Raw genomic sequence first — 19,512 nt, 5'->3', positions numbered from 1 at the left:
GGAAGTTATCCACTGCATTATTTTCTTTCCAAATTTGAATGGTTTATGTAAATGTTCTTTGCATTTCTAGTTCTGTCTTTCTTTTTAACAAGGCATCATATGTGAGACATACATTTAAAAAGACGACATAGTCAAAGTAAATAAATTACAAAAACACAACTTAGGTGAAAAATATTTGTAAATCTATATTTTTCAGCATTAACATAGAAATATCAATACTTGAAGAATATAGTATATGCTAAAATAGAGTAGAGTACAATGATCTACTCTTTACTCTTAATTTACCTAACCTCCAAATGCAGAGCAGTAGATAGAAAAGGACTTTGTGACAAGTTGTCTCACCAATTTCAAGGAAAAATCCGGTCATATTTAAAATTCATTCACTTTAAATATTAAATTATTACATACTGTCCAATAAATGATCAGCGTTTTTTATTCAGATTAATTTTGATTCTAATGTGCTTTAGTCATCCATGTTTTTTAAAGAACACCACTGCCACCTACTGGTTTGTGATGTCACGGTGCTGTATCGGCTGTTGATCAAGTCCCAGTGCTGTATCTACCATATATACTATATATATATATATATATATATATATATATATATATATATATATATATATATATATATATATATATATATATATATATATATATATATATATATATATATATATACACTATATTGCCAAAAGTATTTGCTCACCCATCCAAATTATTGGAATCAGGTGTTCCAATCACTTCCATGGCCACAGGTGTATAAATTCAAGCACCTAGGCATGCAGACTGTTTTTACAAACATTTGTGAAAGAATGGGTCGCTCTCAGGAGCTCAGTGAATTCCAGCGTGGAACTGTGATAGGATGCCACCTGTGCAACAAATCCAGTCGTGAAATTTCCTCGCTCCTAAATATTCCACAGTCAACTGTCAGCTGTATTATAAGAAAATGGAAGTGTTTGGGAACGACAGCAACTCAGCCACGAAGTGGTAGGCCACGTAAACTGACGGAGCGGGGTCAGCGGATGCTGACGCGCATAGTGCGAAGAGGTCGCCAACTTTCTGCAGAGTCAATCACTACAGACCTCCAAACTTCATGTGGCCTTCAGATTAGCTCAAGAACAGTGCGCAGAGAGCTTCATGGAATGGGTTTCCATGGTCGAGCAGCTGCATCCAAGCCATACATCACCAAGTGCAATGCAAAGCGTCGGATGCGGTGGTGTAAAGCACGCCGCCACTGGACTCTAGAGCAGTGGAGACGCGTTCTCTGGAGTGACGAATCGCGCTTCTCCATCTGGCAATCTGATGGACGGGTCTGGGTTTGGCGGTTGCCAGGAGAACGGTACTTGTCTGACTGCATTGTGCCAAGTGTAAAGTTTGGTGGAGGGGGGATTATGGTGTGAGGTTGTTTTTCAGGAGCTGGGCTTGGCCCCTTAGTTTCAGTGAAAGGAACTCTGAATGCTTCAGCATACCAAGACATTTTGGACAATTCCATGCTCCCAACTTTGTGGGAACAGTTTGGAGCTGGCCCCTTCCTCTTCCAACATGACTGTGCACCAGTGCACAAAGCAAGGTCCATAAAGACATGGATGACAGAGTCTGGTGTGGATGAACTTGACTGGCCTGCACAGAGTCCTGACCTCAACCCGATAGAACACCTTTGGGATGAATTAGAGCGGAGACTGAGAGCCAGGCCTTCTCGTCCAACATCAGTGTGCGACCTCACAAATGCGCTTCTGGAAGAATGGTCAAAAATTCCCATAAACACACTCCTAAACCTTGTGGACAGCCTTCCCAGAAGAGTTGAAGCTGTTCTAGCTGCAAAGGGTGGACCGACGTCATATTGAACCCTATGGATTAGGAACGGGATGTCACTTAAGCTCATATGTGAGTCAAGGCAGGTGAGCAAATACTTTTGGCAATATAGTGTATATGATGTATATACTGTGAGGCAGCAGAGATGGCGTCCTCAGTGGAGCGGTTCCGTCGGTAGGCAAACTGGAACGAGTCGAATGTTTGCGGCAGACTGGAGACAATGTGTTCTTTAACCAGCCTTTGGAAGCACTTCATCATGATGGGAGTCGGTGCGACAGGCCGCTAATCATTGAGTGAGGTGACCTGAGGCTTCTTTGGGACTGGAATAAAAACTTTGAATCAATTTGACTGTATGATCTGGTTGAACTGTAAAGTGCCTTGAGATGACTTGTGTTGTGAATTGGCGCTATAGAAATAAACTGATTGAATTTAATTTAATAATGGAGGCAGACTTGATTGAATGGCACGGTTCAAGTTGCCACGCGCTGTTCTCAGTGCCTCTTTATCAACAGATGGAACTCAGAAAGCTGAGTTCTGTGGTTTTAGCGATTTCCAAACCTCTCCATTTATCCAGGGTGGTTGGTTGGCCCGGGTGGTGATGTTTTTTTTTTTTTTATGCTGACGTCCTCAATGCATTTGTTAATGTAGGCTGACACAGTCATGGCATACTCATCAATATTTTATAAGTTGTGTCATATGTTGCTGCAGCCTTGAAGATGTTCCAGTCAGAGCATTCAAAACAGGCTTGGAGTTTCTCCATGGCGCCCTCAGACCACACTCTGACCTCTTTAACTGTTGGTTTAGCCATGATCAGCTGGGGCTTATATGCAGTGTTAAGCATGACTGAGAGGTGATCTGATGACCCGAGGTGGGGGCGGGGGGCTGCTCTGAATGCATCTTTGATGTTAGAGTAAACCAGGTCTAAAATGTTTTCACCCACATTCCACACAGTCCACATGTTGATAAAAATTAGGGAGAACAGTCTTCAAGTTAGCCTGGTTAAAATCCCCAGCAATGATGAAAACACCCTCTGTGTGTGTATTCTTTATTTATGGAAGTCAAGACTGTTTGGTTGGTTTTTCATGACTTTCAGCCACAGTTACGCTCAAAATGATTCAGTCCTCATTGTCCGGACCTTTTTGGTTTTTGGACCATCTCACTTTATCACATTTTAGAAATATCTCTGCTCCAGCAAACCTGAACTGAATGATTGCATCCCCTCCGTGGCTTTGATGAAGAGCTGTAAATCCTCTGCTTATTAAGCCCAGAGGGCAGATTCTACCTGAAATTACATTTGTGAATTAAAGCAAGTCCAGCTCCTAAACTATAAATTTGAAATACAACTGTTTGTATTTTTATGACGGAAAGGCATTGAGGAATATGTTTCATGTGGAACCACTATTTTAAATGTCACCATGTCTGATTTATAGGTGATTAAAAAAAGAAAAAATGAAAAATATTTAAACTTGCCAAATGTTTTTTCCATAATAAACACTGCAAAACAGCATGGAAGCCAATTTTGAAACCCTCAGACTTTATAGATCCACATCTTGACTATAACTCATGCAAATTTGGCCTGAAAAAGTCGAAGCACATTTGTTCCATGAAGTTTTTAGTGGGCAGTGTGTTAGGAGGAAAGGTGATTTTGGCACAGTGTCAAAAAGTGGCCAAATTGTGCCAAATGCTTTTTTCCATTTATAAAAGGGAATCTGATCAGACAAATATACTGATTTACATTATTGGAGACCCTCTTCATAAGGCAAAGCCTTTGCTCCTAAGATTTAGCCGTTGGTTTAATTTACATTTACCAATAAGAAGAATAACAAGCTAAGAATAACCAGTATCGGGCGAGGCCCCGATCCAGCACTAAAATGGTGATATCGGTATCGGCGAGTACCAACAAATAGGGCATTGATACCATTTAGAGAGCCAAAAGTTTATTGAACTATAGTCACCCATTCCAGGTAGGCAATAAAAGTTCTACTGGATTCACTTTGTTTTAGTCTGTTTCCTGCTTCACAAAGGTAGGCAGCAGCTAGACATGAAGCCATGATGGCAATTATTTTACATCCAAGTAGTGTGCAGTTCTTCATATATACACACACACATCACTTTCAAACAGATGGTACCGGTATGGTATCGGTATCGGCCGATACTGCACAGTCAGGTATCGGGTCCAAAAAATGGCGTCAGCGCATCGCTACTGGTTACATTACCTGAAATAGTCACACAATGTCCTCCGACCCCTCCTTGGAAAGGTCTGAGCCTCTACATTCCAATAATGGTGGCCATTAGGGGGCGGGGCTAAAAATGAATACCTGCTGTTGCAATGCTCCCGCAGAGTCACACATGGCAGTTAGAATTTAAAATCTCATTTTATTTGTTTATACAGATAGAAAACAAAAAGTACTTGTGAAAAAACCAATTTGAAACATGTTTTAGACATTTTTAAAGCCCCATTTGAGGGGCGTGTGGATGAAACACTGTGTGACTGTGTTTTGGTCATTTCTATAAATAGATAAAAAGTTTAGCCTGTAACGGGGCCTGCCAGGCTTCAAGTCATAGGGAAGCAGCTGTTTCAACTGTTGAATTGCCGAATTCTCCCAAGTGGTGCCCGACTTTACACTAGTGAACAAAGTTAATGTGATTGGTCTTTTATCAAGGGGGTGGGATTGTTGTGGCAGAAGGTTCACAAGCAAGTTTGATTGTAGCCGGTTTGTCGGAAGCATCTTGCTAACCAGTTAGCAACTTAGTGCTAGCAGGTTCCCAATGGGAAATTCCATTGGGACCAAATAGCACTAAATTGGTGACTTAGAAACGACGCTGTCAAGGAACGCTATGGACAGCGGAAACATGCAAGAGGAGGAGAGTTTAGTGTCGGAGGTCGTGGATGAGTCTCCTCTATCATACATTTTTTATTTAGAGGAGGAAAGCGGGGACGAAGATGTTGTGGAAGAGGACGCCAGGGCGGCAGAAGCTTGGTTTGGTGTAGAAGGCTTCCAGCCGTACATGTTTGAGCCCTTGCCTCGCAACGCTGCCAGTTCTGTTAGCTCTACGCCTGCTGAAGACACAGACGTCCATCCCCGTGAACACTGGGACGCAACTCAATGGGAAAGGAAAGGATTCTGATTTCAACCGTTGCGTATATTAGCTGCGACACATGAATCAAGATGCTATGACCGAAAACATTTGATTGACAGATGACCGTTGATATATGATTGGCCGAATTTAGGTGTTCAGGCTGACGTAGAACTAACTGCCTACCACGAAGATTTTAAGAGAGGATTTTTTTTTTTTTCAAATAGAAATTTTCTACATTTTGGGACAATATGGTCTGATAAATACATTTATATACATGCTTAAGTCAGAATTATTTGACATTGAAATATGAAATATCCCTACGAATTTAAGGGGCTAAAATCAGGTGTGTTGAGGCAGGAACATACCAAAGACATATTCCTTTCTGGAACAGTGAAATGAGCACCAAAGACAAACCATTTAAACACCTCCAGAAATGTACAACAAGATCCTCAGTGATTACAAGATGATAAAATACAAATAAATTTGCTTTTATTTTTGTTTTATAATTTTTTTGACAGATCCGTGCTTTATTTACTGTCAAAAACAAGATTCTGGGATGAATTAAAAACTGCATTAAATCTCAGACCATTTTGGACTTCAGTAAAAAAAAAAAGAATATTTTTTACACATTTTTCTAACCAGTGATGGATGTGGTTAGTGATGCTGGTCTGCCATTATTATGAAACAGTGACGAGTTGAGGATGTTCAGGAGCGATGCAGAATAACACAGGAGTCTTCTGGCACACCAGTGGTTCAATGAACTTTGACCCGAGGGTTATGTCACAATGTATTGAGAAGCTCCCATTTTATTCAACTGAATATTAAAGGCAGGAGGTGCATGAATGTATTTGAGGTTTTATGTGTAATTTTGAAGCTGCACTGACCATCCATCCATCCATCCATCCATCCATCCATCCATCCATCCATCCATCCATCCATCCATCCATCATCCATCCATCCATCCATCCATCATCCATCCATCCATCCATCCATCCATCCATCCATCCATCCATCCATCCATCCATCATCCATCCATCCATCCATCCATCCATCCATCCATCCATCCATCCATCATCCATCCATCCATCCATCCATCCATCCATCCATCCATCCATCCATCCATCCATCCATCCATCCATCCATCCATCCATCCATGAGGGGCGGGGTGGACAGGTCTCAAGTCCATCGCAGGGCAACACAGAGACAAACAGGACAAACAACCAGTCATACTCACACTCAGAGAAGCCAATGAACCTAACAGTCATGTTTTTTCGGACTGTAGGAGGCAGCCGGAGTACCCGGAGAGAACCTAAGCATGCTCATGGAGAACATGCAAACTCCATGCAGAAAGACCCCGGGCCGGGAACCTTTTATATATAGTTAAATATGATGAATAAAAGAACATATAAATTATGATTGAAACATCAAATATTCTGTTCTTTAATATTTCAGTCATTTCTGAAACCATTTATTTAACCAATTATCATAAGAGTTGCACTTAAGGAAGCATTCACAGACTGCCAAGGGAAAATGAGAGAAAAGAGTCTTAACTCAGTGATACATCTATATATATACAGCCCTGATTGATGTCTTACATGGCTCCTCACTTAAAAACATCATTTCTGGCACATTGTTGCTTTAAAGTCTTTATGGAAAGTCGCCATATTTATCAAAGCATGAATTATTAACATGCTTAAAGCTCACTTGTCCTGAACATTTATGTGCAATTTACATTCAACTTCCAGCATAATCAAAGATGCATCAGCAGGTATCCGTCGTTACGCTCTGCTAAAAAACAAACAATAAAAGGGTTTTAAAGAAAATGTTCTCTCCAAAACATTCCTGACATTAGTATGCTGCTTTTATAATAACTTAAGTCATAAAGAATAAACAAGCAGAATAAATTTGTATATACACATCATATGGAATATATATTTGAATCTGATGATTGAATCCGGATCAAGGAACAGATGTTAAAGGCACAGAGAAAGAGGAAAATAAGAACGGCACAAATAATGTCAAAACGTGCTCAGACGGAGAGTTAGAACCAAAATATATATATTTTTTTATATTTTCACTTTTTTTTTAAAGGAAAAGTCCGCTCATATACAGAATTCAAACTTCTGAAAGTTCTTTAAATGTGAAATGATTCCATCCTGTTCAATAAATGATCAGTGTTTTTAATTCAGAGTAATTTTCATGTGAATGTGCTTTACTGGAGGCATCCATGTTTGTCAAAGAACACTACTGCCACCTACTGGTTAGTGACGTCACGGTGCGGTATCGGCTGTTGATCAAGTCCCAGTGCTGTATCTGGTGTTTGTCACAACGCGCTATTATCCAAGTCATCTTAAAAACATTCTTCTTCCAAATGTTGGTGTTATAGGCATTTATACTAAATATGGGTAATTTGTCATTTCTGCCAATTTAGTTTTCTTCTTTTGGTATGTAAAATATTCATTTAGTATCAAAATTTGTAATTTATATTTTTAAAATTTGGATTTGTTTAGATTAGGTTGCTGACCCTCCCATTAATTGGAATAATTAAGAACACAGCGGGTGCTGGTGGATCGGTTGGTAAATGTCTGGTGTGGATGGGAGGTTTTGTAAAATTATTTTTTTTACCACTTTTTTAAAGCCTCAAACATTAAATTAACATTATTTTTCATTTCTACTAAGTTGCAAGATATTTTTAGTAATTATTTTGTCTTTGATTTTACAACAAATAAGCCAATTCGGAAGTGCATACAAAGCCGAAACCCACCTGTTACAGCCCTCCGCCTTTGTTGGAAATTTAGGTATTTTTTGGAACAGAAGGCTGCGACAGTTGGCTACATATTACGGGTTTTTTCTCTGGCCAGAAGTTCGATGGCAAATCCTCCCTCTGCAAGTTGGCGATCCAACGACCAACCCGTCCGTGGAGGATCAGGAATCAGAAAGGTGGAATAACTCTTTTTTCCACTTTTACCCGATGTATTCCAGCATCCAGCTGCCATGCACGTGGGCATTGTCAGTTTCACTATAGCTCTGGTGAATTTCAATGGTGAAGTCCTCTGGAAATCTTCAATAATTGTTGTTGATTGCAGATGTGTCTAGTAGTTCCCATTGATTTAGCTTGGAAAGCGGGGAGAATGGCGCTAGGCTTACCGCACCGTGACGTCACTGCTGGAAGATGGCAGGAGGGAGGGGCTACTATATTTGGGCAAAAATGGCCGCTCCTAGACTCAGCGATCGCGAATAAAATGATAGTTTTTAGTTTTTATACTGTTTAACGCTTAATTAATTAAATCACCGCAAACATATTAGTTATATAAATAATAATGCATTGATTATTCCTCGCTGACCGGACTTTTCCTTTAAATTCATGCTCTGTTTAGTTCTGTTAGTCCTAAGTTTTCAGAGGCCAGCGGTAAAAATATTTGAATATTTATTAGCACGGCTTTGCTTGACGTCTTTTCACATGATAGGAGCTGTACGCTAATTACAGCAGCAATAAAACCCAGAAACACGTCTATCCTTTGAAAGTTATGGCTCTAAGTACAGTGCATTAAAATAGAGGCCTGAGTGAATTATTTAGTAGCATCTTTGTGTGAAGTTTGAACGGCTTCCAGTGTGCAGTCTGGTCCGTGTTCTAAAGGTTTTACACAGAGAATAATTTAATGAAGGATTTATGGGCAATTCTGAGAAATATGGAAATATAAATGTACTTAAAGCCTCAACCAATGAGGCTTTAAGACGTTGGTTTTATTTGGCATTTTTTGCATCTATAACAACCACCTCTGAGAGCTGACTGATTAGGATTGGCTCTGTTTAACTCATGGGGCAAAACCCCAGACCAATAGGTGGCGATAATTTATCAACAGAGTTGGGCAGGTTTTGCAGCCTGTTGAGCAATGAACATCATAACCAATAAAAATGTATCTTATGCCAAGATCTACTTCAGCGGCTGCATCTTCCAAAGATTCGTAGGCCGAGCATACGCGAAGTGAAAGCCGGAGAAGGCTGGACCTGTTTGAATCCTCAGCCAAACTCTTCCAGCCTCCTTATTTTCATGGACCATCCTCCAAGGACCCGCTCTACCTGGATCCTTGGAGGATGCTGCATCTGGAATCAAAACCATTAGACTAATTAAATTGTGAGTAAAAAGTGAAACCTTTGCTGGTTCTGTTCACGGCTGCCGATGCAAACTTTTTTATTTATAATATCTTCGCTGCCACTGTGAGATTATTGCTTGAACACAGAACTTAAAATCATCTTTTGGTGTAAACTACATCTTTTATAGAGCCGACTGTGGAAATGCACATTTGGAAAAAGCTGACAAAACTTTTCCAACTCTGTATTTTTCATTGAAAAAACTATTAAAAGTGTAAAGGTCTGTCTCTCTGAGCATCATTTCTGTACCGTGCCGTATGTGTGTGCGTAGATAAGAGGCAGAGAGCTAAATTTCCAGCATGTTTTTTGTGCCCTGAGCTGCACTGCTGCTGCTTACATAAACTCAACCTGAAGCACATATTAATGGATGCTGTCTCATGGCTGCTGCTGGTACTGGCTCTCTGTAGCTGTGTAGAAATCCTCCAGGACGCTCTGCAGGTAATCGAAGGTGGGGCGGTCCTCTGGCTTGTTCTTCCAGCACTCCAGCATGATCTCATAGAGTTCAGTGGGACAGCTGTCGAGGCGCTGCATTCGGTAGCCTTTCTCCAGGGAACGGATCACCTCTGGATTGGTCATTCCTGCAAAACAAGAAAAATCTTTCAGCCTTTCTCACACCTAATAGAAGTGGACTCAATCGGGACGGATTCCTAAATAAAAAGTATAAAGACGGTGCTGTCACCTGGGTACGGCGTGCGTCCATAACTGATGATCTCAGTCAGCAAAATCCCAAAGGACCAGACGTCGGATTTTATTGTGAAGGAGCCATAGTTGATGGCTTCAGGGGCCGTCCATTTGATCGGGAACTTGGCTCCTGTTCATGGAAGACATCAAAACCAGTAAACCTCTGTTGGTATTGGTCAGGCATTCAGAGCACAGACAGGGATGGATGTGGTGAGTGATTGAAGGAGGGATGAGATCCTCGTTCTGCAGCGTGTGGAGAGAGGAGACCTACCCTCTCTGGCTGTGTACTCGTTGTCCTCAATAATTCGAGCCAGGCCAAAGTCAGCGATTTTGCACACTAAGGACTTATTGACCAGGATGTTGGCAGCTCTCAAGTCTCTGTGGATGTAGTTCTTCTGCTCAATGTACGCCATTCCTTCTGCAATCTGAAAGCAAGACATTTAATGTTAGTCAGTCAAATCCTACAGCAGCAGCCATTCAAAATGGCAGCCCACTATCCTGCAACTCCCAGCAGAATCCCCTCCAACTTCCAGCCACTGCAGTGACCCCCTCTTGGATATTTTTCTACTCTGACTCCACCCTTTCACTGAATTACAGGGTCTGACCAGGAGATGGCGCTTCTCTTTAAATCTTAATGTCCACAAATCATGACAGAAAGAATATTTTAGTACAAAGATTGATGTTTAACCTCTTAAAACCTCTTAAGACCTTAAGTGGGGGTAATAACTCAGGTAAAATGTTCTACCAGCAGGTGGAGCCATTGCGCACAGCTACAAGCTGACACCAAAGGTTCCAAACCCCACAGATCTGGAATTGTTAAAGCTAGAGGTCTGACATTTTCTGCATTTGTGGTTGACATGATGTAAAAAAAAATATAATACAATAAAACCTGCTTTTTCTCAAGAATGTCTTTATTACTGCTGTTCAAGAAAGACCTATCAAATATATATATATATATATATATATATATATATATATATATATATATATATATATATATATATAACAACTTTGAGTCAGGTTTGAACTGATGCAGGTTGGTCTGTGTTTTACTCACCCAATTTTAATTTATATATTAGGAAACTAGCGGTTGTTAGCTTTCAAATAATGTATTGCACATGTAATTTTGGAATACAGTTCCTAAGTTATTTGCTTTTCCATTTGGGTATGCAAAATAGGCGATGATTATCCAAAATGAGGTGGATGGTAGGAGGTTAAAAAGGAATTGTAGGGGATCAGCCAGGGAACAGCCAGGGACCCATCAAGGAAAGTGGGGAAATTTTTAATGGCTGCTGCTGTACATGTTACGTATAAACGTAGAATTCACACCTCTGCTCTGCTCTGTCTGCTGTGAACTCACTGCCTGCTTCATCTGATTTCTGATGAAGAACCATGGCAGACCGGAACAGAGAGACATCACGTCTGTCACCTCACAAAGTGTCACGTCAGGTCCTATAATGTCAGGGCTGCACGCTGTACTGGTTTCACACATGACAGGTGATAGACTGGGAGCTAATGAGGCAAAGGTTTTTAAATGTCCAAAAGAAAAAGAAAAGTTTTATCTGCTGATTGCAATGGGATGTGCTGTTGTGTGCGTCTGAATACTTCACATAGCAAAAACTCTTAGAATCGGCCATTTTCACCAGACTATCCTTTAAAAGTATTTCTGCTTCTGTCTCCTTGAACCCTAGTGGGTCTCGGCAGACGGCCGCTCACACTGAGGTTTCGCTATAGAAATAAACTGAATTGAATTGTATTACAGTTTTCTTTTTGGAATTCTCTATTAAAAATTGAGATGGAAACAATATAAAATCCAATTTTTTATGAACAAATAAAATAAACGTTTTCCCCAATTTAGGCCCAAGAAGATTACAGACACCAAAGAAAAATTAAAGCACATTTTTGCAACATAAAGGTGATTAAAAAGGCTAAAGGGAAATGTACAAAATAATGTCGTATGGACAATGCAACAATCTCTCCCCTTAAGCTTGTCATCAGCTCATTCCCACACCTCACCACCTATAATCATAACCTAATCTAGCCTTTTAATGAATGATCTAAAACTGAGGCAGGAAGAGTCAGATCTCCAGGCCCTCAGGTCTCCATAGCAACCATTCAACGCTGTCTGACAGCAAAAACCCCAGCAGTGTCCTACCATCACCGATGTAAACTTGTAGACGATTCATCGAGCAATCTTTAACCCAGTAGAAAAACTTTTTATGCTCACTCTTAAGCTTGGTGAAAGGTGAGTGATGCTGTGGGCTGGTTTCCTTTAAAAAAAGCCACGGGAAACTATTTGGCAGCATCTTTTGAAAACAAGGAATTTGAAACCACAATTTGGTAAAGTAAACTATCTTTATTTTGGTGCAAGGGCGTAGGTTTGATTTGAACTTTGGTAGGGACACAATTGATCAGGTGTCATTGGTGCTATGCAATATGCATGCCTTTTTTTATGCTCGGTGTGAGCATCCGTGCTGATAAGAGCAATTGATTGTTAAAAGAGAAAAGCATAATTTTGCTACATTAATAAAAATGTTATAAGCTCTACACTCATTAGATGCTGTTTATCAATGTTTGAAGTATCACCAGCTCTGATGAATGTGGAATTAGGACTGTTTTCCACTTTGAAAATGGTTTCATTTGAATGACTAAGAGAGAAGGTAAATACAGTATTTTCTTTTGAAGATATAGAATTATGCAGAGTTAAACCCCACTCTTATATTTATCAAGCAAAATATTACATTCATTAAAATATTAACTTCATTATAAAAGTTGAACATCTGGGCTGTAGTTACTCTGTGTCGCCCATTTCAGGTATTTTATCCGGGGCTGAAAAAATTAATTATATTAATTGATTATTTCAATAATTGTCAACTAATTTAGTGAGTGATTCATCATTAACTGAAGAATAGAGACTATAAAACATAATCTAAATGTAAAATGCGCCTTTCCCCGACAGAGCAACCCACTTAAATCAGTAATTATACCAAAATTGTAATTATACCAAAATTGTAAAAAATACGATATATATATATAAAATATAAAAAAAAATGTTTTTGTCTGTCAATATTCTCCACCCAGAACTCCTCATGTGGAGATATTTTAATTTCACCTGGTTTATTTAGACATCACCTGAAGCACTGAAGGGCAGCTGCTTCACCTACAAGCTGCCCTGCATCATTATTACTGCATATCTGTGTTTCCTATAATCATATAATGTATAAGTGCATTTTTAATAGTAAAGGATTAAATGTAACACAACCTTTTATCACCATCCTATATTGCTTACTGTCTGACTGTTTAAATAGCTCCTTATGTATACCGGTAATTTCTTTTTCAGTGGCATCATCTACAAACACAACACTGAGAATGAGCCTAAGTGTATTAAAATATAAAATCACTTTTAACAATTCTAAAAGACAATATACCACTATCTTATCTGTGATTTAATAATATCAAAAATAAACAGCTATATTCAAGCATTTTTACCAGACATTAATGTTTGTACTAATTTACTTATAGACTGTGTGGAAATCTATGTAAGATAAAATGAATGTTGATACTCTTCATCTGTTTGTTCTTGTCTTTATCCTATTTCTTCTATTTCTAGAAGTATAAATAGTCAATTAAATTACTATTATTATGTGGAACCCTAATTATGCTTTTTAAACGATAAACAGCAGATGTTTAGCCACCATCTCTTATTGTTATACTCTATAAGAGAAATACCACCTGCTAATAACTATACCTGAACTTCCTTAAAGAGTCATCAAAAAATGAAAACAGTAATAGCAACTAAATATCGGTAAAAAGGAAACCCTCACATTTTCTTTTAGGTGGCTGTGGCTAAGAATCAGAAATGTTGATGGCTTACAGCCTTTATTTGCACAATTTTCCAGCAGTCTTCAGAACTCCTGGCTGACTCAGAATATTTCGTTTTATAAAAGAAAAAAAAAAGGTTTTTGTTTTTAGCCTAATATTAACTGGAGTAACCGCAGCATTCTAGTGTGAATACATTTTCAATGTTGTGCTCCAAGCACACGCGGACTAGAAAACAGCCAATCAGAGGGAGAGAAGGCGGAACCTAAGGCAGAACAACCAATGAGAGTGGAGTTAAACAGCGCAGCACAGTTCCATGCGCTGCTACATGAAAGGGACAGGAGAGACGAGGCAGAGGAACTGCGAGAGGAAAATAAGCCACTACGGCAACAACTACTGCTGTAAATTATAAACATGTTGCTCACATCCAATTATTGGTAGGGACAATTAGGTCGGTTCAAAATTCTGGTAGGGACATGTCCCTGTGGTCCCTGTGTAAACCTACGCTCATGTTTTGGTGGAAGGAAGTTCATGAATCCAACATTAGTTGGTAGGAGGGGAGTGGTGGCCTAGTGGTTAGAGCATAGAGCTTGGATCCCAGAGGTTAGGAGCTCAAGCCCCCTGAGCAAGACCCTTAACCCCACACTGCTCCCCGGGCGCTGCACAATGGCAGCCCACTGCTGGGTTAAATACAGAGAGTGAATTTCGTAGCTCTGTAGAAAAAAGTGATAACTGAGTGTTAGCTGATAGAGCGAACCATTTAGAGTAGGATTATTTATTTAAACATTTTACATTTAACCCTTTAAAAAAGGTAAAAAGCTAATTGAAAAGTTAAAAATGAAAGTTAAATAATTAATAAGCCTAGTTAACAATTATATTTCGGTTTATAAACTAAAAAATGTGCCAGTATCAGCATTAATGCCTTTAAGGTTTTGTTGGACCAAAAAAGTGTTTCTTTCACTCTCAGAGTGTTTTTCCTGAATTTCTTCTAGAAGCACTTTTGTTATTTTTCCTAATATATACAAGTTGCCGTTTCTTGTTTTTACATTAAACGACAGCTCAAAGGAAGGCAATGGCATTTCCTTCGCTGTTGGCCAGGAGATTGATCCTATTTAATTGGGTAAAGGCAGTTCCACCAACTCATAAACGATGGATAGAGGAGGTAATGGCGCACCTAAAGCTGGAACATCTTCGATTTACGTCACAGGGTACCATTAGGAGATATTTCAAGATTTGGCAACCTTTTATTTCTTATTTTGAATCCGGAGTTCCATCTGCTTCAGCATAATCAGCAGCTTTTTTTTCTTTATTTTTTCTCTGTGTGGCGGAATTATTTTCATTATGATTGTTATTCATACTTATGTTTTTGGTTTTCAACCCACGGATGTGTGGAACATGGGTTGTATGTGCGGGTGTAGTAATTGTCTTGTTGATAGTTGGTTTATGTTTTTTTTTTTGTGATGTCGGTGTGATGTAATTATGGAGTCTTTTTGTTTTGTTTTTTATGCCCTGGACGTGTCTGTTGGTTTAATATGAAAAACTAATAAAAAACAATTTGATTATTATTCTTGTTATTACATTGACATTCATTTTTGCCATCAAAATATCCAGATTGTTTAAAGTTACAAAGGTAATCAGGTCTGGTCCTGGATTCCAATAACACTATTGGCTGGATTTGGATTTTCAAAGTATTTCACTGAGTTAGGGGTTAAGATAAAAAAAAATATTTTTCTTCTCTCAATCTGCTCTATAATCCAGAACTCCTCAAGTAGAAAAGTTCTAGTTTCACCTGCTTTGATTTGGTAAAATATCTTCTTTAAGAAACCTTTGGCTATCCAATTATCAATCGATTAATAGAAAAAACAATCGACAGATTAATCAATTTGCAAAATAATGCTATAGAATATAATCAGTAGAGAATGCGAGGAATCCTCACCTGAGCAGAGAAGTCGATGAGTTTTGGAAGCTGGACACGGTTTCCTTCATCGCTCTTCAGGAAGTCTAACAAACTACCTATAGGAAAACATGCAAATATCCATCAACATCAAAATTATTATTATGAAATACATCATCAAAATAAAAATCATTTTTAGCGCTATTTTATTACACAATAGTTTTAATTTCTTCCTTCTTTCTTACTGTTCTAGTTTCAGCTGTTTAAAGGAAGCACTAAACTTTCTACAGCTTGTTAACATCAACCTGGGCTGTGATACGGCGAGAGAGAGCAAGGCTTTCAGTTGATAACAGGAAGGCTGAACAGAGCAGAGTTGCTCTTTTAATCCTTTAGGGTTTTTATTTATATTTTAGAATGAAATTGAAAATCTATATTAAATAGAATAAACATACAAACCCTGCTGTTTCAGTAGTGAGAATTAAAGATGCTAAAAACAGATTAAAATGCCTTTTCATCTTCAAACAGTTTCCAGCACTTACAGATATATTACATAGAGTTTTATGTTAAAGTGTGGGAGTAAAGGTGTGAAATTAAATTATTCTGAAGTAGTTTGTCGGGTTAACACCCTTTTCAAAAAAATCAACTTGTGATTTATGCTATCTTTATTAATTAGGCAGGCTAGCTACACTAGAAAAGGTCGACATCTAAATAAGTCACCTTTTCTTAAAATAAATGTATTTGTTCTTGAATTGAGGAGGTAAGTGAGACTTTAGCAGTGGAACATTTAAAACCCCAACTCTTTAAAATAAAAATAAAAAACTATTGCATTGTCTTCATTTCAAGCGCATATTATCTAAATTTCTTATCCTAAGAGTAGAAATACTCGTTCTATTGGAAAATTGTCTTCTTTACTTACTCAAATTAAAGGAAAATACACTTAATTAAAGACATTTTAACTTATTTCTACATCATTTTTGCAGTTTAGTCCGCTGGGAGTTAAATTACACCTTGGTTTGAAAAATGAAAAGGTTATTTTAAGGTTCTGAGAAGGTGCCTTCGCCTTCCGACGGATCCAGGTTAATTTGTTTTGAGTGGTTAAACACAGGCTGATCGTTTTTTGGCAGATAACTGAGGTGAAGATGCAGCCAATCATCATCAACCTTCCAGTTTCAAACACAATGAGAGGAAAAAACATGCAAAATAAGGAAGTCTAACCATAAATCCAACATGCAATCAAACCACCTCTTATCAGACAGTAGTACATGTAAATATATTAATATTACCGCCAATTTTAAACGGGATGATGGTGCAAATAATCAATAAATCGTCTGACCTTCTAAAAAGTTTTTTAAAACTGTAGAAGTCCAGGTTTTTCTAACCAGTTTAACCTTCTGGGACCAGTTCATCTGCTTTTATACCCACTAAAGACATCAGGAGCATTTATCTCCAGGAGTCCGGACATAACTGGACGTCTGTAAAACTCATTTATAACTCAGGTTTTTGATAGCTGGCTTATTTGAACTGGCGCACGCAAAGAGCACCTTTCTCCATGTACTCGGTGATGATGTAGATGGGCTCCTCTTTGGTGACCACAGCGTTGAGGCGAACGAGTTTGTCGTGCTGTAGGCTCTTCATCAGGTTGGCCTCCATCAGGAACGCCTCCACTGACATACTGCCAGGCTTCATGGTCTTCACCGCCACCTTGGTGTGCTTGTTGTACGTAGCTGATTGGAGAAGAAAAAACACAGTGAAAGGAGTGAAAGACACGTTTTTCTTCGTGTCTTCTCAGCGGCAGCGCTCTGACTCACCCATCCAAACTTCTCCAAACTGTCCCGCGCCGAGTCTCTTATCCAGCTTAAGTGAGGATCGTGGGATTTCCCAGGCATCCTTCTCCCAGGGTTTCTCAGGTTTGGGGCTTAAACATGGAGTGGTCAGAGTTTGGCAGAGGCCATCTCCCTGCTCTGAAAACAGCAAACATTTTAAGGTTTATAAAAATCCTTTAATAGAGCGTAATATTCATAGTCATTCCAGAAACGTTAAAATCAATCCACTGGACTTTGTTTCCAAGTTTGAAGACGTTTCTCTTCCATCCAGGAAGCTTTTTCAATTCAAAATGTCAGAAATAGTGTTTAGTTCCAGGTTTTATCCAGTAGCCCAACATAACCTTTGTTTTAGTTTAGAAAATATGCTAATAGAAACAGACACACAGGTCCACCCCTTCGGTATGTCAGGTATGGGGCCTTGCAGAACCAAATAAGCGAAACAGCCCCCATTCCAAAAAGGTGGACTGCCAGGCTTCATGGTTTTTTAACTTTTTTGGAAGAGCGTAAGTTATCCAGGCCTATCAGCAGGGGGAGCCATGAATACACTGATTCTAGAAGTTCAATGGTTGACCTGAAAAAGGTTGCTCACCACTAGATGACTTAAGTTTTGACAGGAAACCAACTAAAAGCCAGAAGGAAGCATGCAGAGCGGGTTTCTGGTCTGAACTCACTTTTATAATGGCCGACCAGCTCCTGCAGGGTGCAGAAGGTGATGCGAGGGGAGATGTAAAATCCTCCGTTGTCCAGCGTTCGAATCTTATAATGTTTGACCGTGTCACCAGACTGTGGATCCAGATCCCTGACGGATAGAGAATAACTACCTAGAACAAAAATAAGCAGATAAGACAGCCGGTCATACATGATCATACATGCAGGGACGGATTTAGGAAATGTGGGGCCCTAGGCAAAGACAGGCAGGGGCCCCTCTGAATGGAGAAGACAAGACATAAAACATCCCCATTCTACAAATAGAGAAATGTTAATAGAATAGACATCCATGATCTGTTCTAGGTTGTGTCCCTCTCTTCTTGTCCCTTTTCTTCTTGTTTTCCTCTCTATGTTTTGTACTCTGCTGACTTTTCATGCTGTCTTTAAAGGAATGAAAGATTTTTTCCAAGCACTAAGCTCACTTAGCTGATTGCTCCTTCCTGTGTTTTCAAAAACACACTTTATAACTGTTCTGATGGCATTTTAGCCAATGGATTTTTATCAAAAACATAATTAATGTGCACAAATAAGGAATAGCTGTATTAACCATACATGTAAAAGGAGTTTTATGGGGCCCTCCAGGAACTTGGGGCCCTAGGCAACTGCCTAGTATTGCCTAATGGTAAATCCCCCCTGACCAAGAGGAGGCGTTAAATGCATAGAGTTCATTTCGTTGCTCTGTATTTGTGATATTGACAGTTAAGATAAATTCTAATCTATTCCATTTGATCTGTTCCAGTCATTTGAATATGATGATTTTTCTTTTTTTCCCCTGAGACTAATCGGAATGAAGTAATCATTGGGACAAAAAGGGGATATATGAGCCCTTCTGACCATCAGGACGGCTGGAAGGCTTTTAGCTCTTCCCGCCTTCAAGCAGTTCACCTTTACAGCTCGTTTATCTCACCTTTGGTGGTCTCACTGTCTCGGATCATGAAGGATCCAATTCGATTTCCTGGGGCCAGCAGCTGCCTCTCAGCATCCTTTCTGCTCACGCCCTTAAAGAACCAGCTGAACAACATGGATGAGATCAGTTATCCAACATCAGAAACCGCCCATCCTTATGTTGAACATGTCAGCCTGTGAACTCACTCCTCTGTCTCCAGAGTGTCTTTAGCCACATAATTACTGGGAATGTAGCCTTCTTTGCCGGTACTGATTAGCATGGCTCTCCACCACTCGCCAGATCTGAGGTGGAAAAAACAGACAAAACAAAAAGATTCAGCTCTACAGTAGTAGCCATTCAAAATTTCCCTACTTTCCTTGATGGACCCTTGGCTGGTCCTCTACAATTCCTTTTTTAAACATCAACCTTTGTAAGATATTCTTTCTGTCAGGATTTGTGGACAATAAGATCTAAAGAGCACCATCTCCTTGTCAGACCCTGTAATTCAGTGAAATGGTTGAATCCAGAGTACAAAAAAATTGATACAGTGGATCACTCCAGTGGCTGGAAGTTGGAGGGAATTTTGCTGGAAGTTGCAGGGAAGAGGGCTGCCATTTGGCTGCCATAAGGCTGCCATATGCTATTCAGCTAAAATT

The 19,512-nt window shown here is 39.3% G+C and overlaps 1 protein-coding gene across 1 annotated transcript; it reads right to left on the bottom strand.

Moving 5' to 3' along the window:
* Positions 1 to 8,981: 8,981 nt before the first annotated feature.
* On the bottom strand, positions 8,982 to 19,158 carry hck (HCK proto-oncogene, Src family tyrosine kinase; the record flags this gene model as incomplete). Its single annotated transcript, XM_038291565.1, has 9 exons — positions 8,982 to 9,623; positions 9,725 to 9,856; positions 9,998 to 10,151; positions 15,482 to 15,558; positions 16,981 to 17,163; positions 17,248 to 17,400; positions 17,934 to 18,083; positions 18,878 to 18,981; positions 19,063 to 19,158. Coding segments are annotated over 9 exons (1,252 nt in total), but the record flags the coding sequence as incomplete, so codon positions are not given.
* Positions 19,159 to 19,512: the final 354 nt, after the last annotated feature.

This window comes from Cyprinodon tularosa, unplaced genomic scaffold, assembly GCF_016077235.1.
Source record: "Cyprinodon tularosa strain WSP-4 unplaced genomic scaffold, ASM1607723v1 ctg1080, whole genome shotgun sequence".
Taxonomy (NCBI): domain Eukaryota; kingdom Metazoa; phylum Chordata; class Actinopteri; order Cyprinodontiformes; family Cyprinodontidae; genus Cyprinodon; species Cyprinodon tularosa.
This window is presented reverse-complemented; position numbering and strand designations above follow the sequence as displayed.